At 35.9% G+C, this 27,494-nt stretch overlaps 1 protein-coding gene and 1 long non-coding RNA gene across 2 annotated transcripts; one reads left to right on the top strand and one right to left on the bottom strand.

The window, feature by feature from the left end:
* Positions 1-1,963: 1,963 nt before the first annotated feature.
* Positions 1,964-4,113, bottom strand: LOC110465100. The gene is made up of 3 exons (XR_002464576.1): positions 3,827-4,113; positions 3,323-3,660; positions 1,964-2,590 (listed from the first exon to the last, which is right to left on the bottom strand). It is a non-coding gene; the product is annotated as an uncharacterized LOC110465100 (long non-coding RNA).
* Positions 3,868-23,210, top strand: LOC110465099 ((E3-independent) E2 ubiquitin-conjugating enzyme-like). The gene is made up of 19 exons (XM_021520685.1): positions 3,868-4,091; positions 5,725-5,898; positions 6,923-7,084; positions 7,645-7,803; positions 9,246-9,361; positions 10,060-10,660; positions 11,209-11,311; positions 13,130-13,241; positions 13,735-13,843; positions 14,657-14,788; positions 15,647-15,789; positions 16,119-17,383; positions 17,822-17,919; positions 18,356-18,418; positions 18,946-19,149; positions 19,533-19,590; positions 20,996-21,117; positions 21,955-22,034; positions 22,410-23,210. The coding sequence occupies exons 1-19, from the start codon at positions 3,891-3,893 to the stop codon at positions 22,693-22,695; spliced, it is 4,188 nt and encodes a 1,395-aa protein (XP_021376360.1). The 5' UTR covers positions 3,868-3,890; the 3' UTR covers positions 22,696-23,210.
* The last annotated feature ends 4,284 nt before the right edge of the window (positions 23,211-27,494 follow it).

The following is a 27,494-nucleotide window of genomic DNA, read 5'->3' as shown; positions in this document are numbered from 1 at the left end:
AATTTCAAAAATCTTCTTCTCAAGACCCAGATATGGTAGAATCAAACACTCTTCATAGATGGAAGGGTCTTAAGGTGCTCTACCAAAATTGTGAATTTCATGACCGTTGGGTATCACATTTCCCCCTGGGGAGGGGGTAAACTTTACTATAGTTTATACAGGGAAATCACATTTTGGACAAACTCTTGTTTAATTTCCATTGGAAGTAATTAAATTTAGGTAAGCATTATCAGTATTGGGTAGCAGTTTGATGGTATGCACATATGAGCCCTGAATGACCCCCTTGGGCCTGATGGGAGGGGCCAAAAAGGGTCGAATTGACTGAAATTTCAAAACAAAATCTTTTCAAAGACCCAGANGGGGGGGGGGGGGGGGGGGGGGGGCAAATTTATTATGATTTATAATGGCAAATGATACTTTGAATATTACATATTAATAACATGATTGGAATTATAACCCTGAGTTGACAGTTTGATACTTTGAAAATTTTGAGCCAGCCTTCCCCCCCCAAGGGCTGTAGGGTGGGGCCCAAAGGAGTCAGTGTGCTAAAATTTCTTCATTTTCCTTGTTAGAATCAGAGGTGCTAGTTTCAAATACTTTTTAGTCTTAAATCTGTATGCTATTGAATAAGGTGGTTTTATTGTTTTTTTGTCACTGAATAATATTTCTGTCCGTGTTAAAAACAAAATCAACTCTCTGTATAAATATATCAGGTGACCGTTAAGGCCCATGGGCCTCTTGTTCATTTTTCAAAGTTACGATTTTCAAATTAAGTCTGTGATACAAATAACATATTAAAATTGTTGTTGATGTTTTGTTTAATTTTTACAACTGTATGCAATAAATATGTTAATTAATCATATTTGCCTGTATTTAATTCTTCATTGCTCGTGGTTAATACTTTGTAATTCTCTTAACCAAACTTAGTACAAATGTATTAATGTTCCTGTATAAATGTATGAACAAGTACTTCTGAAGTATTTTGCACTACAAGACCACCACCATAAAAAGGTTGGATATACATCGAAGGAGACAAGAGAAGTCAGTGATGGCAAATCAACTTAATTAGAGGCATTATATCTAAGTTTTACTGTATATAAGTATTCTTTAAAGGGACAATTTAGTGAAGAAAGTTTTTTTTTATAATCTCGTCACAAAATTCTTCATGACAATATATGTAGCTTGATACTCCTTGTGAACAATTCATGTCAAGAAATTGACAAGAGACAATGTTTTCTTGGTACTTTTAGTCAGTAATGAAGAAATCCTTAACTGTACAGTCGTACGTTTTAGCAGCAGCAGTTGGAGCCATGTCTTTCTAATAGAGGAGGGAAGGTAAATTCTTGCTTTATTTACCTAGCTTCTTTGAAATACAAGTACAGACATCTATTCTGAATCAAAAACATCTTCCAATGATCATCTCAATCATCCTTATGAACAAGTTATCTATTTTACATTTAAGCTTATTGATATTGTACTTAGTGTAGTTTGAAATTCTCGCTGCGGTATCCTCTCTGTGCCTGCATACTCAAATTTCACCTGTTTCTTTTTGTTGAAATCCAACTGTGAACAGAAATATCTCATAAGATTTATATATTATGATATTCATAATTCTTGCTTGCGATGTATTGTGCAAATTCAAAACGACAAGAATGTGAAATCAGACTCATAACTGACACTTGGTTGTCGGTCGACAGCGTAGTACTGTACATGTATGTTTTCACTGAAAGCCCCGGATATTGTGCTAGTTTGGTCGTAGCTATTTCAATAACAGGCTTTCCCAAAAGATAAAACTGACCACACTTGACTTTGGCTTCAGGTCGGGTCATTATCAACTATGTAAACTGTCATTAGGTGATATATATCATCAGTTTCTACTCGATTTTTTGGATGTCATTTGACTAAATAGCCCCTTTAATATCAACACTTCAAGATTGCAGCAATAAAAATAACAGAAAATTCATTAATAGGGACAATTTTAATAACAGACAGCATTCATACACATAGTTTATGTAACGAAAAAAGAGGAAATGTATATTGATAAATTTTGTAAAATGTCTTTAAAGAGGATTAAGAAAATGTAATACATAGTGTGTGAAATGCAGCATACATCTAAAGGAAATGTGAAAAGTTTCATCATTTCACAATAAATAATAACTACTTTGGTTAGAAAACCTATATAAAACTGTTTAACATTAGCTGAAAGTGAGAAATGCTTTTGTCATGAAGATCCTAAATCCTGGAAGACGTAGTACCAAAGTTTGCTTCTCCAGTCAAGTGCAGTACTAGTGTTCATTGTACATTTTTTAGAGCAATTTCATACTACATGAATGTCATCCTTAAAGTTCCTTCAAACACAAACTATAAAATGATATGTCTCTCTTTTCAAAATTTTGAAAATGCTTAATATTGATAACATTGATATTATTCATATTCTCTAATTATAGGCCGTTAGCTTCACTCAGGCTAGAACTGCAGTCTTGAATGTTTGTAGTTTGTATTTGATCTTCAATTTCGAAATTCAACATTTCATCATCAATGCAGGTACTCAACAGCCGTGTAGATATAGGTTTTCATAGGAAAACATCACCTGAAAAAGTGAAGAAAGGTACATAAAAGCATGGCTTATACATTATTGGTGAAGTCGTTTTCTTAACGCAAAAGTAACCCAAGTCTCTCACTCTTTAAAGTTTGGTGGTTTAATATCTATATATTGAGTAAAGCAAATAAATAACATTGACAAATGTATGATGTGTAAAAACATTGCATCAGAAAACCACAAAAGATTCTTAACTCTCAGCTAAATGATATAAGGGTTCCAACCAGTTTTTATTAGCTCACCTGCCTGAAGGGCTAGTGAGCTTATGCCATGGTGCGGCCTCTTGGTTATTCAGAAGAAGTTGTTTTAAGTTTTTAACATATTTAAACCATGTGACCTTGAATATTTGTCAAGTTCATTCAATTGAACAAACTCAGTAGCCCTTCATCCCAGCATGCTACTGGCCAAATATCATAACCCTAAGCCTCTTGGTTATTCGGGCCAGGTGAGCTAAAACACTGACTTTTGAGTTTGTCTGGTGCTATTTGAACCTAAAAACTAATTATCTTCAATGCATGGCTATCTATTCTAAAGCTAAATCATTGTTATAACTGATCTGTTGACACATTTATTAATTTAAAAGTATTTTTGCAAAAAGTGATCCGATTTGAGTCCTGCCTCCTGTCATCATTTACAAACGATATATAAAATCTAGAGAACCATTATTAAAGGGAAAAATAGCCTATATTTGAGCAGGAAAAATGATGCTTTTCATATCCTTACTCTGGTTTAGTCATCATCATCGTCATCTGGAACAAAGATGTCATTTTCTTCCATAAAAGCGGCACCCTCTTTTCCTATCGTTGCACCCATGTACAGGAACGGCATGACAACCACCAACACTTTGAGTACTCCGAGACGGTCGACGTGAGGTTCAGGAAGGACTGATCCACTTTCACTGCATACTACATTTCTTTTAGATATTGTTTTGATAGGTGTTGCACCCTTCGGTGTCAGTAATGGAGAACGAACAGTCGACAAGATCAAACGAGCAAATTTCGACGCCATCTTTCTTGTTGACACCGTCGGTGGCACAGGGAGTGCGTAAAATCCCCTCCGGTCTGTGAAAATTAAAATCCGGATATTCGATATGGCACTTGTTGGGGGGCTTTGATTTCAGTTTAAGTTTCATAAACTCTTATTTTAAGCTGAATTTAAAATATTTAGCATTATTAAACACGTAGACTTCATACTGATTAAAAATAGGGTTAATATGTTGTAGCTTACACTATAAACTTAACCCGGATACTAATCACCGCTTCCTGGCCATAAATTAGAATATCCAGAGGAAATGGCTGGAAAAGAGTTAGACCTCTTCGTCGAAGACGAAGTTTGTAAAAAGAACGATGACGGTGGCTATGATTATGGCTTTGTTTTAGAAAATTCAGAATATTTCAGTAGCGAAGACGAAGAAGAAGATCGTTTACGCTATGGCACTGTCAAAGTGGTATGGCACCCCGAAGGAGATGACACGATAGAAACGGAAAGCAAGGTGATCAATGGTGTTCTGCACATGCTCAACATGACCTGTTCATCATAACCTCATCATCACCGACTGCCCAAACATGGTTTTCCCATAGTTTGTGTATACAATTGCTCCATTTATTATTACACAATTTCACATTCGCGTTCCTTATGTTTACATTATAGCTGTTTTATCCATATGTTACAAAAACATGTTTGTGTTGAGGTTATTTCATAATTTTTTATCCTAATAAAATTACAATTGAGAAATGCAGTTTTTATATAAAAAAAATATCGATGAAAATCAAAACGCTGTTGACACTGCAATCATAAACAGTAATGTACTCATATATCACTTGTAATTTTGAAGTAATTAAGTTTTAAATGGAAAGTGTTTAAACCGGTAAACCGTTTAAAACATCACACAATTCTACAGTAAACAACCATATCCCCTTACCCTTCATTTTATCCCTTCTAATCCATAAATAATCATCCTAAACCTTTCTCCACCCCTTTAATGTGTACTCGCCTTTATTCTGTGCTTCAATTGGTTTTGGTTTATTTGTATTTTACGTCCTATTAAAAAAATTACAACTCAATAGTAATTTAAGGACGTCAAGCCAGGTTTTGGTGGTGGAGCAAAACTATAGAGACCTCAGAGAAACACCACTGACCTGCGGCCAGTGGCTGGCAACTGACCCACGTAGGCCTTGGACTTGGGCATATAGTCCACCCTTTCCAAAACACTACTTACATTTTATAGACCAATCTTCAGACTTTAGACCACATCTGACCCCTATAACCTATATATACCATCCTATCCGAATTACCTGCCATACTTGCATTTTCTCCTTTCCTTATGTCTCCCAACTGAATCCACCGTTGACATCTATAACTTGCATCCCTCAAGTCAACCCTGGAGTCAAAATATTATGACCCTTTATTCCCTCACCTATTTGGCCTAATGTCGACCTCTTTTGTGTTGATAGGCCGATAATTCTAGGAATCCAGTAACCCACAACTATCCCCTGACCATTATATGTTGCCTTCATGCTGATGAAAGCCCTGATATCTTGGGTATACCCTATTACTATCTTAGCTTTCTATGCTCTCCATACCCTTTTCTCCTACTCCCTCCAACCCTTCCCCTTGCCTTCTTGGTATCCCAACCCCTGAGTCCTAATCTGACCTAATAGATCCTTTCACTACAGACCTGTCATGTTATCCCTCCCACATTTATCCTTGGTATTACAAACACATGGCCATTCATTATCTACTCTTCACAATAATGTACCCAAGTTGAGGTTATCAAACAAAACCTGATACCTCCACACATCAACCACATATATTTTATAATAAACACCATTGCATTCTCGTGAAATAATTGTCTACACACTTAACCCTTTCACCACTGTAGACCATAATGGACTCATCCAGATCAATGCATGGGAGAGTCTACTAAAGTTGCATAGGGGTGAAAGTGTTAATGTCTGTTCTGCATAAATTGTTGGAAGAATGCACCTAGCCACCTACATGTACATGCTGATGTAGATATATTTCCTACAAAATACAATCACAGATAACTCATATATTTTCTTCTTCTTGCAAACAGTTCACATGTGTGAATATAATATATATTTTTTTTCGTTCATTATTTGAAGGTGGTCTTGGCAGACAGATCACTGATGCCTGGAGATGTCATCAGAAAATTAATAGTCGGAGAGAACAGTCCTCGTGGATTTGTACAAGATACTTCAATGAAATGTCATCTTCATATTATCGGGACGAATAAATATATCTACAATGTAGATACTAAAGACTTGAAACCCTTGCAGGTATGTTTATATATATATGTGTGAAAGTCGAGAGTATTATGAAACCTGGCCAGAATAGTTGCAAATTATTTCCTACGGAAAATTTTCTCATATATGTTATTGTATCAGTGGAGTGTTTCCTAAATTGAGAACCTGTTCGATACAGTTGTTACCCATGGAGAATTAAAGTTATAATATTTTCCAAATTTCTTCTGATATTTTCCCGATTTGAATACTCAACAAAGTAAATAAAGAAAGGAGATATTTTATTGTGAATGAATATCTTTAACATTTCAAAATTTTGTTGTTATTGTTGTGATATATTTTGAATGATTGTTAAAAAGATCTGCTACATGTTTTTAATTGGTTTTGTTCTCTTTTAAAATTGTAGAAATTGAAAAGTTGAAACTAGATTGATATTGTGCAAATAACAATAATACATATCTAACTATATCTTATTATGATGACAAGGCCAAGAAAATATCGGTCTGTTTCAGGTATCTCGACCTATCTTAGATTTTACTGCCGACTCTAGATATTTTATCAATTGTTCACCGGTGTGCAGTTAAAGCAGAAGCCCTTAGACACAGACTGTGATGATGTTGGATAAACTCATATTCTTTGGCCAAAAAAACCCAAATTATGTTTCGGGTAACATGTATGAAAAAAATAGGGTAGGTCTGTAGGCAAATAATTTAATTCTAATGTTTATTTTCACACATTACAATGGCTATTAATTTGTCAAGTATAATGTCAGATTCACAGAACAGGAAGAAAGTACATTTTAATGAGTGGCTGTGAACTTTGCCTGGCTAACATATTAATCTTAGATTCAATTAGGTGATAAAATATCTAGAGTCGGCAGTAAAATCTAAGATAGGTCGAGATACCTGAAACAGACAGATATTTTCTTGGCCTTATCATCATTAATAAGATTGTTGAAATAAAAGAAAGATAGGAAATGAATAATGAAACTTTGATTCAATAAATTATTTCTTAGACTAAAGAGAAATTTGCTATAACAATTCTGCTGTTTGTTTCATAGGGATTTGAGGTGGATGCAGGGGAGGTAACTATGGACTCTTGGGTTGGGCGCCCGGAGATGGTAAATCAACAGGTCCAGGTTGTCTTTCCTGATGGAGCTCGGTGTCTTATTATGGACACAGACCTATGCATGTTGGAGTGTATTAGTAATATTATGAATGATGTGAGTTTAAGGGAGGAGATTATTAAAATATTTATTTTGCTCGGGGATGCTTAAATTCAGTATTAACAAGTGCTGTGAACATAATTACGGCTATTCCAGTAAAACATCTATTCCACCCTGGAGTGTAGGATTTCTTTACGGATATCTCCCATAAAGTTTAATAATTGGCATCCAGGTAATATGCAGGAATCCCATCTATGGATCGGATAATATGCAGGAATGATTTATTTTGGGTCCTGGGTTTGTGTAAAAATTAGATTGGCGACAATTTTCAAGTTCTCTGCATCATGATCTAGCAATGTCGCTTTAATATATCGTACAATTGAATTTAAACATTCATCGCCCAGATTTGTTAGAATATGGATGATCCAACTATTAGATAAATAATAATCTAGTTTCTTACCCATTCTGCAAGAACTCTTGCAAACTTGTCGTGATTGTTTTTTAAAAAAAAAAATTTTTGCTAATATCTAGCCATTGTTAAACATATATGTATTCCATTTATTGCATGTGATATATACATTGAATACTGAGAATTTGTGTATTCTTTTTTTCTTAAGGACTCTGAGTTTAACTACGATAGCTGTTATTATCGCGGGCAGACTTTCTCGGGTTGGATGAAAGATTTCAGAGACGCCAGATGGTTGAACCAAACAAAGCTACACAATTCTAGACGTGCTAAGAAATCAAAGCTGGCTGTCAGTGTTCAGGTGGAAGAGGTAAGTTCATACTGAACAGACTTGTAAGGTTTTTACCTCTCAAAGTATCTTACTAACCCTTTCACCACTGTAGACCATAATAGACTCATCTAGATCGATGCATGGTAGAGTTTACTTAGTTACATAGGGGTGAAAAGGTTAAATTAAAAAATAACTTTGTGATATACATTACCAGTGTTATCTTGAGAATAGTCAGTTATAACTGATTTGGTTAAGATTATGACATCTGGAGTGATCTAGTTCAGAAATCTGGAGAGATTCAGATACAATGTCTAGAATGATCTAGATAAAATTAATCTAGAGAGATATATAGGATGGCCAAGATAAATATCTAGAATGATCTAGAAAAAATTAATCTAGAGACATATATAGGATGGCCGAGATAAATATCTAGAATGATCTAGATAAAATTTATCTAGAGAGATATATAGGATGGCCAAGATAAATATCTAGAAGGATCTAGATAAAATTAATCTAGAGAGATATATAGGATGGCCAAGATAAATATCTAGAATGATCTAGAAAAAATTAATCTAGAGACAAATATAGGATGGCCGAGATAAATATCTAGAATGATCTAGATAAAATTTATCTAGAGAGATATATAGGATGGCCAATATAAATATCTAGAATGATCTAGAAAAAATTAATCTAGAGACATATATAGGATGGCCGAGATAAATATCTATAATGATCTAGATAAAATTTATCTAGAGAGATATATAGGATGGCCAAGATAAATATCTAGAATGATCTAGATAAAATTTATCTAGAGAGATATATAGGATGGCCAAGATAAATATTTAGAATGATCTAGATAAAATTAATCTAGAGAGATATATAGGATGGCCAAGATAAATATCTAGAATGATCTAGATAAAATTAATCTAGAGAGATATATAGGGTGGGCAAGATAAATATATAGAATGATCTAGATAAAATTAATCTAGATAGATAAATAGGGTGGTCAAGATAAAATATCTAGATGATCTAGATAAAATTAATCTAGAGAGAGATATAGGGTGGTCAAGATGAATATTTAGAATGATCTAGATAGATATATTGGGTGGCCAAGATAAATATCTAGAGTGATCTAGATGAAATTAATCTAGATAGATAAATAGGGTGGTCAAGATAAAAAATCTAGATGATCTAGATAAAATTAATCTAGAGAGATATAAAGGGTGGGCAAGATAAATATATAGAATGATCTAGATAAGATTAATCTAGATAAGATATCTAGGGTGGTCAAGATAAGATTCATCTAGATAAGATATCTGAAACGATAGAAATAGAATATCTTGATTGATCTTAATTAGATATTTTGAGTGATCCAGATAATATATCAAGATATAAGTAGTGATCCAGGTAATGACTTTTGGAATTAAGATAATGATAACATGTTTTCTCATGTAACAGGAAATGGTTTTGGTTTGTTTTAGGTAAGTGTTCGCTCTGTGGAGGTCCAGTGGCTTTGTAGAGGTTTTACCAAGATGGATGACTCAATAGCAAACCTAGAACATCCTCCTAATGACGTAAAGGCTAAAGATCTCGACAGGCGAGTATTACTTATAAAAAGTTTACTATTCAAATCTTCCCGTGATCTATGAAACTTTTAGTTAGAGGAGAATGATTTGTTATTTTTCAGAAAATTTGGAACATGTCAAGTCAGAGATCATGTTTGTTGTCTCTAAAATGGGAAATTAGGCTATAAGGCCAAATAAAAAATGCTATTTTTTTCGGTTTACCTTACACTACATACCTAAAGTCTTGTGCCTATCCTAACTCTTTTGGCAATTTTTAAGGAAGCACTGTTTAAAACAAGATCATTCTTTTTAATATATATATACACATTTTATTAAAAAAAAATAAAAAAAATGTATTTACTACCTACATGTATGTACCCTTTAATATTATCCGACATGTAACAGGAAACCAATAAGTTTTGATTTGATTAGCCTAACCTTTCTGACGTACAAATCAATACTGAATTTTCTGTTTCGTGTTATTAGGAAACATGTATGTCTTGATGTAAATATGATTTGACAAAAATGTACATGTTAATGTTAAACTTTGTGATCTGGATATATAGGCAATATGCCTGCGTCCAGTATTATTAGCTCACCTGGTCTGAAGCTTATGCCGTACCGTGATCATGAACTTTTACATGCACAAAAATTTGTACTTTAACGTTATTCAAATGCTGGTTTCGAAAATATAATAATTACTTTTCATGTTTAATTTTCTGGTCTGTAGGCTACACGTGCTGGAGGGATTTACGCATTGCGGAGTACAGATTGGTGATAAGAAGAAATATGTGATTAAAGAAACTGATGTGATGACGATCATTCCTCCTAAGGGGAACTTGGTACCAGATATCGTCATTAGAGACAATCATGTGTTGACTTTTAAGGATGGCACTTATCCAAAATTTACCCCCGTTGAGGCCCTATCGATAAGCTCTCCAACATGTTCTAAATCCTCCACAAGGGAGTCCCTAATGGCCCCCGTACTTCGTGAGGGTAGTGATTTTACAAATACAGCAGAACCAGGTAATGATAAAGACGACTTCGATAACGTGTCTGATGAGTACGAATCTATGGACGATGAGGAAGAGGAGGTAGACGGAGAAACAAATGAAACTGAAAAGAAAAAAAGTAATATTTCCAAGGATGCAAAGTCAGCAAGCACGGTGAAAGAGGTGGGAATGAAGAAGTTAAAATTGAAGAAAAGAGGAGAGAAAAACAGATCCAAACCATTTCCAAAGTTTGATGACATTATTCTTCCTTGTGACCCCGGCTCAAAAGTGGCTGTTGAAGTTTGCTACACATTTTCAATGGCTAATATTATGTGGCAGGTTGGTGATTTACTCTATCCAGGGTATATTTAGGGCCCTGCATCAGAGGTACAGGTGCCCTATGGTAAAGCAGGGTGTGTCTGTCTGTCCATCTATTCATCCACACTTTCATGTCCAGAGATTATCGCAGAATCCAAAAGACTAGTCTTTGTAAAATTTGACCTTTTGATTCCCTTAAACCAATCCTTTTTGGCAAATTAATGATTTAACAGGCCAAAAGAAGTATTAAAATTGTTGGGTTTGGTTTTGGTTCTCAAAAAAATTGGCGTAAGTATGTAAACAAAACTTTTTATTTTGCAATACTGAATGTTTGACAAAGATTATGCAGGGACAAAATTTAGACATTAACTGTGCTTATTTAAAAAGTGAAAAAGTAGGTTAGCCTAGGCAGGGAAAGCAGAAAAGCAGTTTTCATTTAGCCTATATATACATATTGATAAACATCTCCAATTGCACAAATTATCAAACAGAATTGATCACAAATTCAGATATACCATTTTAGTATTTATTTTTTCACAAACAGTTTCTGAAAAATGATGTATTTACAGAACGGAGAAGAAGAAACAGGGACTCCTTCTCCCGACTTGTATCCAATTCATCACCTTGATGAACTTGAGTTTTTTCCTGGTGACTTTGTCGTAGACTCCAAAGGTGAGCAGGCAACAATGTGGATCAAAATGAATTAAAAATCAAATGCTTCTAGCATGTACACCACTCCCTAAAACTGTGTAACTAAAATGTTGCATCAGCATTATGAAATTGTTCGATCTTAATACAGAAATCTTAATTGAGATATCTGCAAAGTATAAGGAAGAACAGTTTTTGTGTTTCATTTTACCTGTTTTATGCATTCTTAAGTGGACAATGTACTTGTATAGTGAAAAGCGAAAGGAAATATACATTTTACAAAAACTTATATTTTGTAAAACTAACCAAAACAGGAATATTTAATGTGTTTACTAACGCTTAAATAAAATGACCTAAGTAGAACATATTATGACTTCATTAGTCATAATATGTTCACCATTACAATGGTTGGTTGCAATTTTTAGGTCACCTGAGCTTTGCTCAAGTGACCTATACTGATCGCATTTCGTCCATCGTCGTGCGTAAACTTTTTACTTTTTCGACTTTTTCTCAAGAACCAGAAGATCATTTTTTTTCAAACTTTGTCAGCATCATCCTTGGTATATGAGGCTACAAAATTGTAAAATTGGGATTCCTACCCCAACCCCAGGGGCCAGGGTGCCCAAAGGGAAAATTATTCGAAATTTCAAAAATCTTCTTCTCCAGAGGTACTATAGTCAATTTCTCTGCATGGATGGAAAGATCATCAAGGGCTTTATGTCGATTGTAAATTTCAGTACCCCTGGGCCATCCAGTCTCCGTTGGGGAGGCGGTCAAGTTTACTGTAGTTTATATAGGGAAATAACTCTTTTGGGTATATTTTGTTAATTTTCAGCTGGAAATTATTAATACTTGGTTAGAAATAATTATAATGCCAGATGGCAATTAGATGGAATGAGAAAATCAGGTCTTGCTCTATCCACAGGGGCTGGAAGGGTGGGGCCCGAATGGGGAAAATGGTTAAAAGTTCAAAAATCTTCTTCATCAGACTCAGATGTGTTACAAATACTCTTCATGGATAGAAAGGTCCTAAGGTGCATTATCAGTTTGAAAAAAAGGTCTGTCCATGCCTCAGGGGCAGGAGGGGTGGGGCCAAAAAGGGGAAATGGCTGATATTTAAAAAACCTCTGCACTCAGATGGTAGAAGATTCAAATTTCTTATTTTTGATGGAAATGCCCTTAGGTGCATTATATAAACTGTTAGTTATATTACCCTTTGGTCATCTGTTCTCCTTGGTTTATATAGGGAAATAACACTTCTGACTATATCTTGTCCATTTTCAGCAAGAAATAATTCAAACTTGGTTGGAATAGTTATAATGAAATTGAAATCAAATAGTATCAGAAACTAAGATCCTGACCTATCCCAGGGGTTGGCCAGAGAGAAAAATTGGCTAAAGAACAATAGATATTATATTTCTCGGTAGCAAAATAATTTATTTGAATAGTTTTTAGAGTTCTTACCCTATGGTGACATGACAAGTATTGCATTTCACTTTGTTTACATGTTGACTTCCACATCACATCTCAACAATGAAATTGAGCTACCAGTACCTATAATATAACTTGGGTGACCGCTAAGGCCCTTGGACCTCTTGTTGGTTGGCGCAGTGGATAGCTCACTGTCTTTCACTCAGACAACTGGGGTCCGATTCCCTGATCCGACATGAAAAGGTATGGGGTCACCTGCCTGAACATGTAGGTTTTCTCGGGGTACTCAGGTTTCCTCCCATATTAAGACTCCCTGTAAGCTATTATTATTCGGGCCAACAAGAGTGATGAAATTTAAGTTGATTTGGAATTGTTGTAAAATAAATAAAGTTGAATTTTGATTTTCACCAGATAATAATAACGGAAAGTGTAGTAACTACGGTGTGGTGACCAGCTGTGACCACTTGGCTAGGACGTGCATGGTCAGATGGATGAAGACAGTCGACATAGCCAAGGGGGAAAAGTGAGTTTCAGAGTCTATCACAGAATTTTTGACATTATATCATTATAAATTATATTCAAATAAATCTGTGTAAAAAGGACCATCACGGGACGGCTCAAAAATCTTTAATGTGGATTCATTGTCATTGCTCAACGAACTTTATATTTTTTCAAAAGATTTTCATCAAAGCTTTAATGAAGGTCAAGTATAAGAATACGGTGGATGAGTTGGTATTTCAGGGTTCCAAGTCTACGGGTCAATGTCGCTCTGTTCTAAGCTGACAACTATATTATAAACTACTGTCAAAAGGTGCATCTCAGCTTTATAATCCCAAACTTTTTGATCAGGTGCCCTTCAGGGGATGTAAAAATATCTTACATAATATATATTACTATATAGATATACCAGGTATCAAATTAAGTGGTGATCATACAATTTTCTGTTTGGTAAGAATTTGTACAAGAGTATGCATTTTGTTTACCATTAAATATATATGCTAGTACAATTGTTATAGGCCAGATGAGGATGTTCCTGTAACAGAGGTCAGCGTGTATGACATCAAGGACCACACAGACTTCAAGTTCCGGCCAGGTCACACGGTCATCAGGGTGGCAGAGCCTATGGTTTGTCTTAGGATTGTTAGTCTAATTTGGCTAAGAATGGCCCATGTCATCCATATGTTAATGACATGAAAATTAATTAATCTCATTGTAAAATGTCATATAAAACAATTGTAGACTTTAATTTCGGTCTATCCATGATTTACAGACCTGGTCCGAGGCAGCATTCAGACCAGGTTCGTAAATCAGAGATAGACCTTACCCAAAGTCCATAATTGTATATTGTCAACTGTTTAATATTTAAGTGTTCAATTTGATTTTGTTTCATAAGATGAGATTCTTTATCCATGTTTATAACTTTGAATGTGTTTTTTGATGCTATAAGTAACTGACGGAAAGAATTGGCCGTATTCCTTTTGGATTTCAACGTTTTGCCCTCTAGTGGGAAAAAAGTTATCATTATCACTTTCTTGCTAAACAATTTTGTAATTTAAATGATTTTGTTCACTTATTTTTCATTTACACCAGAAAAAAACATCACAAAAAGTCTAAATAATTTCAAAAGTGAAGCAATGAGAGAAAAAAACTAGGAAACAGTGAACCAGTCTTAGATTTAGCTTTCAAATAATGAATTAACTGTGACATGTAAACTCTGCAGTAGGGGAAGCTGGTATATTACTATAGAGGAAAGGGAAGTTAAAGTTTTAAAAATTTATGTTTGTCATCAAGCTGAATTGGTAATGAGGTGATTGTCATCATCAGTTCAAGACCACAGGTACACATTCATTTCTTAAAATTCAAAGGTAGATGGCAATTCCCAAATACATACTTTTGACTGCTGTGGGTTTGTTAAAGAATGTGATATGTTTATTACAGAATGTTACAGACAATACCCCAGCTGTGGGACAGGTACATAGACTTGACCCCCAGGGATCCCTACACGTACGCTGGCCCAACGGGGAAATAACACACTGCTACCCTCAGGAACTCTACATTGTAGGAGATGAGGTGAGTAACTTTTCGTTTGACAATGTGTTATGTAGTTTCTCACTCACTGTAGTACCTGTACTTAAATTTTAATTTAGTTAAGTAAACATTAGTTAACAAAGGCAGGGAATTTTTGGGCAGGAAATTTGATTGGCTCATTTTGTATGAATTTGAGAAAAATTGAACATCTTTGGGAAAAAAGCCCATCACTTAAAAAATAAATGAGCAATTTGGAATTTTGCTGGGCCAATTTCCCCTCTCTGAAATGACCCAGGCCTGCAAAACACAGAAAGGACTTATGTTTGAGGTATGTCTGTGCACTTAATTTTAGTGAATGAATCAACGAAGTTACTCATAGATCTGTGTTTTTGAGCTCATTCTGATGACTACATTCCCTTACTGTGCATAATGCAGTCACCATGTATGCAATGCATGTTAAGTAGTACAGTAAGTTTCGCCTAATAACACTATTCATTGTCCGGGAAAACATGATAATAACCAGAATGTGACATTAAGAGAAAACATGTTTTTCTGACCTTTTCAGCTGTCAAAACCCGAAAGTGACCATATTTAAATGTCCAAGTGATATGGTTTGACAAAGAAGATTGTTAAGTTAAGATATTTGCAACTTTATTTACAGTGATTTTTTGATTTTTTTTTTCCTTGAAATATGCAGCTAAAACACTTGCTGAGATCCGGTGGTGCCTAATGTTCGCACATGATCAAATAGGCCTAGATCGACCAGTAATTATCATCAGCTGCTAGTCTATATTGTGCCTGGAATTAAGTCATAAAGCATGTAATGTTGCAACATATTCACCTTAAATGCGTTGATTTCAGAAATGTTTTTGAAAATAAGATGCTACTTAATTTGTTTAGATGAGCGAATTTGACAGTGACTCTGATTGGGCGACTACTGATGAGGAGGAAGATGATGAAGAGGACAGCGATGCCAGTTGGGAGACAGAAAACGAGGAAGAGGTTGACGACGACACCAATAAATCAACAACACCAGATGAAAAGTAGAATTTTTAAATTGATTTATTTACTCTGGGCGGTCTCGATTGATAGCGGGACATTTCATTTTTAGCATCTTCATCCGGCTACGTTTTTTTTTGGCTTCCATATGCATAAGGTTCTCAATGTGTCTGAAACCTATCAAGCCAAACTTAACCAACGCTTGATTGGCTGCATACACACTTAAGTTTTACTAGTTTCGGGGTTTACAGATTTCATTGAAATGTTGCTGCTCCGAATTCTTTTGTTAAACAGAAAATAGTTGAATGTTACTTTTTACGTTTTTTTGTTGTTTTTTCTCACATTTCGTGTTAAGTTTTGTTGGATATTTCAGAGATACAGACTCAGCATGGTTCCAACTACAACATAAAAGAGAGGAGTTAGTGTCCTTTATACAGAGAGCCCAGACGGCACTTGGTAAACTGGAAGCCATTTTCGTTAACGTTCAATGTGACCTACGAATTCAGAATCCAGAACAATGCTTTCAGGACATTATAGCAATATACCGCAAGTGCAGAGAACTAGACAGGATTATAAAATCCTCTTATTTCGAAAATCCAGACATTTTAGGTTTAATTGAAGATATCAAGGCAAAGCTACGCAAAGAAAAGTGCAATAAAATCAACAGACATTTGATGCAGGTGTTTGAAAATAGACGAGGACAGAGCATTAAAGGAGTCAATGCTGATCAGGGGAGCATGTCTCGGGTGTCGGCAAGTGTTCAGACCGACATGAATGAGCAGTCGGGTGTTTGTAAGATTGCCACATGTGTTCAGACAGAAGGTACCGGTATGGAAGTCCAATATGGGGAAGGGATCAAACCCAGTGATATGTCCGTAGGCAATGATTGCGAGATGTCGGTAGACTGTACGGACAAACAAGACAACTCTGCGACTACCAAGGCGGTTTCTAGTCCTGTAAGTGGGGAAGGAGACAATAAATGCACCGCAGAGTCTCCCTCATTCACTACTATGTGTAATGGTATAGCAAGTGATCTAGAGAAGATTTCAGGTGATTGTTCCAAGGAGATGGCGCCCAATGACAAAAGCCAACAGACTGATGTGGCTACAGGGACTGAAGCTACCAGAGACGGCAATGTGGAATTGTGTTCTAGGATATGTAAGCAATTACGCAAACAGATGACCAAAATGCAGGAAGAAGTAAACAAAAGGAATAGTGAAGCAATTGCCTCCCTGAAGTCAGAAGAGGCTGGACTTACATCACCTACCTCTGGTGCATCATATATTCCGGTGGAAGGGGACCAGGCCTCATCAAAGTCTGAGGAGGTTGGTCATATTTCAAATTCTACTGATGCATCAATTATTCCTGATGAAGCTGTCTTGTCAAAGACAGATAATGGCAATACTGTATCTCAAGTGGCAGAGGGCACAAATACTATTGATCCTAAGAGTGATCTGACCGATATGGAAGTGAAATCAACAGGCTCCAGTCAAATTGAAACGGAGGACACTGTAAAGGAATGCCCTGATAATGATGTGGTATCTGACAATTCCTCTGTGCAAGTTTCTACCCCAGTTGACTGTAACAGTTTGGAGGCCAGCACAGACGAGATAGAACCCATTACCATGGAGAGGGGAAGTAAGCTACAGTATATAAACGTATAAGTAATACAGATACAGTAAAATCTTGTTATACTGCCACCATGGGTGTAGCAACATTTTGACCTTATAAAGGGGTTTGGCAATATATTGAAAGAGAAGTTTAAAGGAATGGTTAAAAAAAATGAGACCTTAGATATACAGTAAAGGTCGTTAGCGTGGTGGGAATTGAAATGAGGGATACTACTGTAAGCGTACTAATTTAAGAAGTATGCTAATTTTAGTGGCTTTCATGCTACATCGTGTCCAGTAATACATACATGTCAACTGCTAAACTTAGTAGGAAACTAAAAGTAAGTTATCCTGGTAGGATTTCGGACAGAATATTTGAATACATGTTTAAAGATTATTTTAAATAAAATATCATCATGCTTTAATAGATGCCTTTCAATTTAAACCGAAAGCGATTTATTTCCAGGTTTTACACTAGAGACTGAAGTACCCCCAAATCATCATTTTCTGTCAAAAGAATCAGCCCCAACTACGAAAGCGCTTATGTCTGCAGTCTCCAAGGAGGTATATATATAGCAGGAGAGGTTATAAAAACTTCATATTACTGTAAGAGTCCATTTCATTGTTCCTAATTTTCGTGGATCAGCTGGTATGGTCAATTTTGCGGGATGTATTTTTTGTGGATTTCAGGTGTTGTAGCCATAGCAAATAGTGCTATAGCAGGTTTTGATTAAATTTCCTGCTATAATAATGGGGAACTACAACTTTTACTTTTTTTTCGGTAAAAGTACAAAAATATAATGCCAATTTTTTTTTCCAATATTCAAATCCAGACTGTTTATTAATGTATAGTTTATGAAAATGGCCGACAGGCTGTGAAAATTGCTATGAAATTTGCACACATTCTTATAAAAAGTGTACGAGAGCGTGAGTAGTGTTTAACTTCACATTACAAAATATCATGTTATAAACATGTTTAATAAAGTGTTCTGTCTCCTAGATGAAGCTGCTGCAGTCCAGTCTGCCCCATGGAATTACTGTGAAAGGGTTTGAAGACAGAGTGGTGAGTTAATCAGTAACTATCATGTTCTAAGATTGTTTACAGTTGTTGTTAGGCCAGCTGCTAATTGAAAGTATTTGGGAAAAATTTTTAACTCTTGTCTAATTGGTTACTGTATACTGGGAAATTTTGCTGCAGTTTAACAGGGGGAATTTATACCAAAATGTACTAAGTCAGTTCTGAAAAGAAACTGATACTTTGCAGAACTTTTATGGAAAAAAAAAGATGAAAAAAAGCATAAAAAGATAGCAACAGTGTTCAGAGAGAAAAAAATTCCAACGGGGCCAGAAAGGGATTTTAACACTAGACCTGCATTCAAAATATGGTTGCTCTAAGTTACTATCTGATCATTCGTATTTGCCTTACCCAGCCCAACTACGGTTATATCCAAAATAAAATCAAGGGAGGTTACTGTATGCATGGCAAAAGTACAGTAAAATTCCTCAGTGTTTTGTTTGCAGTGGGATAGAAGTCAGAAGATATAACATGAGTGTAGACTAACTTGAAAGCGTATACTCTCCAACTTTCAGGACCTGTTCTCTGCAATGATCATGGGTCCAGCCAAGACGCCATACGAGGATGCACCTTTCTTCTTCGACATTCACTTACGAGCAGAGTACCCCAATTGTCCGCCCCTGTTTCACTACATAGCCTTCTGCTCAGACAGGTTAAACCCAAACCTGTATGAGGATGGCAATGTGTGTGTGAGTCTGCTTGGAACGTGGGAGGGCAAGGTCAGTAAACACAGAATATGTGCAATATATGTATGGCTTGGTATCGCACACTATTAGGCTTAAAATGAAATGTTAATTGGCTTATTTCAGTACGACTGGTGCATAGAAAAGCTCGAACTAGAATTATTATTGAAATTTGAACGTTATTCTCTCATTTTAGTACTTCTGCTTTAACGATAATGTTGGTAAATTCTTACATAATGTATATTATAAATATAAAAGCATGCTATATAACATGGTTTTAAAGGATTTATTAGAAACAGTTAGAAAGTGTCATTTGTAAGATAAATAAAAACACTCACTTTTCTTTGCATTGAACTGTATAAAGCTTTCTTTAAGCTTGATGAGTAAATGTAATAATGTAAATCTTCTTTTTGTAACAGGATAAGGAAAACTGGACCTCCAATTCAAATCTTCTCCAAGTTCTGGTGTCCATTCAAGGTAATGTTTCTCATAAATGTCTGATAGATAGTGAAGACTACTAGAATATTTCCCCAGCTGGGGTAGGACAGAAAAATCTCAACCCAAAGGGTAAGATTTTATGTCCATTGGCGTTCATCCATGTCTTATTCTTAGATGAAACCAAATTGGCTCTCATCCATATCTTATTCTTAGATGAAACCAAATTGGCTCTCATCCATGTCTTATTTTTAGAGGAAACCAAATTGGCTCTCATCCATGTCTTATTCTTAGATGAAACCAAATTGGCTCTCATCCATATCTTATTCTTAGATGAAACCAAATTGGCTCTCATCCATGTCTTATTCTTAGAGGAAGCCAAATTGGCTCTCATCCATGTCTTTTTCTTAGAGGAAACCAAATTGGCTCTCATCCATGTCTTATTCTTAGAGGAAACCAAAATTGATCTGCTGTCCCATTGTAACACTTGGGACCTGTCTTTTGTTTTCACCCCTACCCAGTAAGCCCATTGTTCGAATAATGCCTAAATGTGACCAGGTAGAGTGCTATATGCTGTATCTAGGTTACGACGTTTCAGTGAGATGACTCTTTCAGTGGCCCCATCATCTGCGAACACTGTTTTCATATGACCTTTGCTGTTGCGACAACACAAAACTGTAAATAAACAAATAATCCACCTTGTCATGTGTGGTCTGAACCTGTGATGACTTCAGAAAAAATAGAAATATCTTTCTCCCTTTGGTAAAAAGATTGATTGAGTTGTTTGTAGTGAAATTCTCATTGCAAGCATTCTTTACCAGAACCCAGCACAATGAATTACTTCTATATTGAACAATAATCTTAACTTAAAGCTTCTTTATGTAATTATCATTGATTCTCTAAACATAACCTCTGTTATTGGTGTTTACAGTCGTTTTAAACAAGGTGGGGATTACATGTACTAACGTCATACCCATTGGAGATTCTGATTCTTCAGAGGATGTTTCAGTTTTAAAGGCAAAATGCATGTAGGAGAAGTTCGTGGAATATTTAAGGAGACATCACATGCTCATTTTTGCTCTCTGCATCCCTGGAATATGTCATAGCAAAATCGATGGGAAGAGAAGACTAGTGTGATCCTTTGATGTACATCAAAAGAAGTCTGGTGTCGCTCCTCTGTAATCTTCAAAGGACAGGTTTCAGCCTTAAGGATTGGTCAGATGTTTTTGCATGAGAACAATCAAATAGCTAGTCACGTGTCATCAATTTTGCTATGACATATTCCAGGAGTGCAGAGAGCGAAAGTGAGCGTAATCCCTGGAGTATCTAGGATAGTTAACCTGAGAATGGATCTATACTGGTCCTGCTGATGATGTAAGTTTAGACACACTTGACTGTACTAATGCTTAGAGTGGTTTGTTGCGAAACATTTCTTTTGCATTTGTAGGCCTGATACTGGTGTCGGAACCTTATTTCAATGAAGCTGGCTATGAGAGACAAAAAGACACCCAGCTAGGGAATGAAAACAGCAAAACCTATAATGAGATGGCCGTACTGAAGCTGGTTCAGGTAGAATTTTAATATTGAAATATTTAAAAGAAATGAGTAGGTCGGATATGGGGCTGATTATTTTGGGTTGTGTAACTTGGTACATGCAATAATAGAATCGATCACTCCTGTGTAGTGTGGACAGAGAAATCTCAACCAAACTTTAGCCAAGTCAATCAATTCTAATTTATACAAGTTCTGCACTGGTGCACTTTCACATACAACACCAACTAGTTCTGTTAAGCTATGTGGTTTGCAAAAGATAAAGTTAAACTCTATTACTGCTATTCACCATCATGACAAAAGAAGTAGGTTTCAGTGCATTGGCAAAACAAAAAAAGACACTTATAAAACTACACCCTCTGTTTACACAAATTTAGTCCCTTTGGCCCAGTGAGGCTTCAGATCAAGTTTGGCTCAGATGCCTTTATTGGTTATTGGTACTGAATAAGATTAATTTATTACAATGAGTCCTACCTTTCTGTCCCAAGGAAGATTGCTGCAATCCAAATTTAGATGAAATGCAACCAGTCAGTCAGGAGGACTAGGTTTTTAGAGGAAAAAATCAACAGACAAGTTATGTGCTTCAGGGACCTGGGAATAAGTTGTGTTGTAAAGGAATTAGAATGTAGCTTTCATTGTTAATCTGTTTTTAACCAAATTGCTTAAGAGCATACCTCGAAAGAGCTCATCAAATTTTACATAAAGTTGCTGAGAGACAAGATCAAAATGTGGAAATATTTGCAATGTTACCTTCAATGAGAACATTTTGCCATAATTGCTTAAATATCATTATGAGCAATAAAGGCCTGCTGAGCCACTTGTTTCAAGACAAAATATCCTGCATATGTGTTGTAGAGTGTCACCAAGATGATACAGCGACCTCCTCACAGTTTTACAGCAGAAACACTGGAACACATCCGAAAGTATGGAACAAGGTAGGACTATGCTACAGAAAGTCATGTGGAATATTATTTCAATAGTTTGCATTTGTAGGTAAATAGTTTATATATACAATATACAGGGCGTGTGCACCACTTCAATATCAGTTGCATGCTATCGAGTTTCTTTATATGCAGTCAAGGCCACGTAGAGTGATTTTAATGTAAGTTTATAAACTTGTTTCATACTCATTGCAAAATATATTAAGTTCAATTCCAATTGATGGTAACAGAGTGTCAAAGGATGAAATATTGGTATATAAACATAGGGTGTTATGTTGAGAATAAAATATTTATTAGAATTTTTTATTCATAACAGTTAATAAAGATTTACTTTAAACTTACAAGAATTGTAATTCCTTGTTTAAACAGATTTGCACGTAGAATCGAGCACTGGATTTCACTGTCGGAGCAACAAACCAACTCAGGCAATCAAAATTCCACTGACTGTGCAAAGACTAAACATACCAGTGACTCTAATGGTAAAGAGATACATGTCGTGGGAAACGACAGTAGTGGAGAATCCGTCGCAGAAGTAGTTGAGGATAAACCGTGTGCCCCAGACTTCCCGTTCCTTCCTGCCTCCAGAGGATTCTGCATCACTATGAGTAAAAACCTCGCCCAGTTAAAGGAGCAGTTAGCAGCACTGGAGTCTTGATGTTGAAGCAGATAATTGATACTTAAAGCCTCGTCAAATTACATACCGGCTACTTTGTTTCTGGGCTAATACAGTGTAGAATTATTTAATCTAGCCACCACTTATCTAATTGTCCTGCTATGTAGCCACAGGATTTAGGGGATATATTGACCTTTCTCATGGTCTAGTTTAATTTGCACGGAACTAAGTTGGACGCATTACTGGAACTGTACTGTAAAACCTCTTTTTATTATTTATACTCGTACAGCTCAGTCTTTGTGAGAGAATGGTCACTTAAGGTTAAGGATACCATGAGGTTAAAATATCTTTTTACCATTGGCACTCTTCTGGTATGTTTACGCCATTTTCTAATTTCCATGAGGAAATTCCTTGTTTCATGGGATGCATTTTATAAAGTTGACGTTGTTTGAAATTTGAATATCTTAAACAACAGAAATTCGAGGGTTCTAACGAGTGACCCATTGTCTGGCAATCTTTTACAAATGTTGCTATTCAGGCATTGTATAGTATCAAAATGAAAGATGAATACCTTTCAAAGCGAGGTAACCCTTATTAGAATAATGGAAAATCTTGGAATATAAGTGGTGCCGTGTACCATAGGTGACCTTGAGTTTGGAAAACTTCACTTTCAATTAGCACACCTAGAGTGTTACGACGTCATAAGTGTGTCGACATGTGACAAGCTTGGAGTTTACTTGTTCGTGGCGCTAGAAACCATAGTGATCTCGCTCTTATCAAGTTGTTCGACAGTTTATCTTCTTACTGGTGTTAAGGGATTTTCCAAATAGTGTTCTAGACAAGATTGTTGGTGGTCACGGGTACAAATGTTTAGAGGAGAAAATTATCAATTTGAGCTTGATGACGTACAGAGGTGGCTTTGTAATCCACCCAAAATATTTACTTGATGTTTATAAGTAGTGTTTGTCTTGTTTTTGTTTTGCATGTGTGTTGATCTTTACTCAAGTGCTACAGATTGTAAGAAGCCATACATGTGACAAATAGCAACGGTGATGAATAAAGTATTCTAAGAAATCAATATTCCTGCATCTGTTACATTGATTACTATGTGTATTGGATCATTACCATGGATATGGGAAACTTTTACCCTGTCAAACTTTCACCCTATACTGGTAAAACCAGTTCTTCTCCCAGTGACGAGTGTCGATTTTGTCCTTCACATGGAGGCACGAAGTGACGGCAGTCTAGTGGTAGGATGCCAGGCTCGTTACCAAAGGGTTGCAGGTTCGGGTCACGTCACGGCACTGTATTGTATCGTTAAACAAGATACTTTACTCCGATTGTTTCAGTCTACTCAGCTTTAAATGAGTGTTCCAGTCTACTCAGCTGTAAATGAGTATGTGTAAATGAGTATAAGTTAGTTCCAGTCTACTCAGCTTTAAATGAGTGTTCCAGTCTACTCAGCTGTAAATGAGTATGTGTTTGGGCAGTGCTGGAATTGTTGCATGCTAGCTGTGAGCGCCGAAATGGCAGCACCGGCTGTATGCTCCCCATGGAGTTGAAAAAGATATTGGCTGGTTACAAAGGCCCTATAACCACGGATAGTAATTTGTGAACTGCTTTGAGACGACCTACGAACTAGGTTGTGATAAAGCGGTATATAAGAACCTCAAAATACTGATATTATTAATTATATGATTACCATGTTTGTTGTTTGTTGTTCATGTTCGCTCTAAGGATTCATTCACCTCCTTAAAAATTTCCCTGTATACAAAAATATCTCTGCATTACAGCAATTTTATTTATACTTGTTATTGATGATTAAGGGATACTGAATGTCTTTGTCCAGGTAATTGTCGTATTACGATTTCAAACGAATATTTAACTGCTGTCGCTAGAGGAGAAACATGCATTAATGGGTTTTTTTTACAATGTATTCCATATGTGGTGTTTAAACATAATTTTTCATTTTTTTTATTTTTTTTTTAAATTTTAGGTTAATAGTGATTTTGTATTATGTTCTTAAAAAAGACATAGTAATTCAGGAAAAATGAAGAGGACGACGGAAGTTTTCAAAATTCTTGAAAAATAGCCATATTGATTCTTCTAGTGGCTGCCAAAATGTGGTGCAGGGCATATACTTGTTTTTAAAAGTAAGTTTGTAACTTCTGGCAAAGGAATGTGTGCCCAGAATGTGTATAAAGGATTAGGTTATTAGGTGAATGATAGCGTCTCAATTTCCCCGAGTCTGTGTGATAGTACTTTGATATCTTCATGTCCACTGCCATGTTACACATAATAAGGTTAAAAAATGCAAATTTACTGTTGTCTTTCGTTAGTCAGTGTAAATTGATCTGTTTATTTCTGAATTCTAATTTTCAACATCTTTCAATCCACACCGATTGTATCTAGTAGAGCACCGGACACATCCTGGTAGAATGTGAAATAGCGTACAGACAGACCAAGAAGCTTCTCATTTAAAGCTGGTTGCTGGCAAAATTAACCTGCTATTCATCAACTTTGAGCCAGTTATTTTTCTGAATATGTATAGGTAAACATTATAGCATGTTAACATTCAACCATTTCTAACAACTATTGCTGAAACTATTCTCCTAGGCAGTCAACTGCCTGTTTTAAAAGTTGAGAGCACCGAAATTTGTGCGAGTGTTCTGAGGAATCCTTTTCACTGTAGTAAGCTGTTCTCCTCTGTAATAGCACAACATTCTTATCTCCTGTGTTATATATTCCTTTAGTAAAATCACCGGATAGTTTCTGCGACACACCAGTGATAATACATACACATAACATTAATTATATATCAAGTATGAAAATATAAATAAAGCTTTGAGCAGGAGGCTTGCAAAGATGCTGTAGCCTATTAATCTTAGCACCAAGATAATCAATGTGTGATGCTAGCAATAAGGACGGATCTTTGCTTTTGTGTGGTTTGAATGTTTGAGTTTTCCTTAGAAGTTGGACAGTAATTGCTAATAAAACAGACTTGAGATTCCGTTTCTTTATTGAAATTATCTTGTATAGTCAATGCTAAGATTGGTATAGTCAATGCTAAGATTGCTAAGAACATAAACAGTAATTGGAAACTTTTTTTATTTTGCAAGGTTTTTGAAAACGTCTGTTTCCTTTGTCAAACGGAGTGCAAATGACCCGTGTCTTGATGAAACCTCTGAAATCAACTCACTAAGACACAAGGTGCCGAGTCAGTAATGTCGGTTAACATCCACTAAGGAAACATAATACCCTTAGACTCTGATTGCCTGCAGTATAAGAGTGTTATTTTGTAGGTAATGTCCCAATATTACTCTGACAGCTGACTTTACTGACTTGGCACATGGTGGCATAGTGAGTTGTTCTCAGCGTTTCAACTGAGACACCGGTCAGTTACACTGTTTGTGATAAAAAAAAAAAAAAAAAAAAAAAAAAAAAGCATTTATAATTCAAACCAAACTGATGAATCTCATTTACAATATCAGTACCTCCGAAAATATATGCACCAAAAACATGCACCATGTGGGCATGTACAGTTATTTCATCTGTCTGTGATCAATGTCACCCGTCATACACAGTGTAATATTTATTGCCATATTTATCTCAGTGGATGTCTGTCGTATCATATAATGCATAAAGGTGTGATAATATCTGCATGTCAAACAGTATAGTCAGTATTCAGCATCCTGTACGAGTGCCGAAACTATTTTTAGCCCCGTTATTGTCAGTTGTTGTGATTGAAGCAAACCTCACGTTGTCCTCCTGTGGAAAACATTCCTGATGATACCGGTATATTCCACATCTACGGCTAGAGGGGCCAGACCCGTTAATACAGGTATAATGGTCGTAGGCATAATATTGTATATTTTACATTCCTAAAACCATTATATAAATGTGAAGCCCCTGTGGTTGTATCAGTGCTATACTTACCCTATTCCGCATCCATGGCTAGTTTAGGTCACAGGCACCAGATACGTTGATATAATGGTTGTAGGAATAGTATTATCGGTATATATTTAACATTCCTACAACCATTATACAAATGAATCCAGCTCCTGTGATTGGCTATATTTAACATATTTCACAAGTCACATGGGCCAGGCACTAGTCGGTCATCTATTATAATATCTATAATATTAGACTTTGTCCAGCTCCTGTGATTGACTCAGTGCTATACTTAAATCCACAGGGGCCTGACACTATTTATAGCCATTGGAATAGTATTCTGTTATATTATCCATTATATTAGGCTTTGTCAAGCCCCTGTGGTAAATCAGTGCTATATACTACACATCACCCATGGCTACTTGAATTATACTTTACATGTTGTAACCGTGTAGGCACAGATCTTGACTTAAGCTAAGTGATGAGTGTTAAATAAACGCTATAATGCACGCTCATTTGACTTATGTTTTGTTTTTTGATCTTTTGTAATTTCACTGAGCTAAAATTGAAATTCCCCCTAGCTCAAAGCTAGAAGGCGACCGTAATCCTATATACAATTAAAATCTGCCACAGTNCAGTCCCCCCCCCCCCCCCTTTTTAAATGTGTTCGCCGGTGAACACCACAACCCAGGTTCTAACACCCTGTCACTACAGGGAGGGCCAGACACCATTTGTAACAGGAGAGAGAATAAGTGTGCTTTCACCGGGGATCAAACCCTCAATCTCCACATTCCTAACATTCCTAGTCGACGCTCTACCTCGGAGCTAAAGGGAAATTCCCTCTAGAAGCTAGAAGGTGACCGTAATCCTATGTACAATTAAAATCTGCCACAAATGTTTTACTAACTGTTTTATCAATATTATTCTAGAGTTTCTAAATTTTCAGGTCT

Source organism: Mizuhopecten yessoensis, unplaced genomic scaffold (genome assembly GCF_002113885.1).
Source record: "Mizuhopecten yessoensis strain PY_sf001 unplaced genomic scaffold, ASM211388v2 scaffold11055, whole genome shotgun sequence".
Taxonomy (NCBI): Eukaryota; Metazoa; Mollusca; class Bivalvia; order Pectinida; family Pectinidae; genus Mizuhopecten; species Mizuhopecten yessoensis.
This window is presented reverse-complemented; position numbering and strand designations above follow the sequence as displayed.

Coding starts and splice junctions, on each gene's coding strand:
- LOC110465099 (XM_021520685.1), top strand. CDS start 3,891: ATGGCTGGAAAAGAGTTAGACCTCTTCGTCGAAGACGAAGTTTGTAAA. Junction 13,242..13,734: donor GACATAGCCAAGGGGGAAAA/GTGAGTTTCAGA, acceptor CAATTGTTATAG/GCCAGATGAGGATGTTCCTG. Junction 17,384..17,821: donor CATTACCATGGAGAGGGGAA/GTAAGCTACAGT, acceptor ATTTATTTCCAG/GTTTTACACTAGAGACTGAA.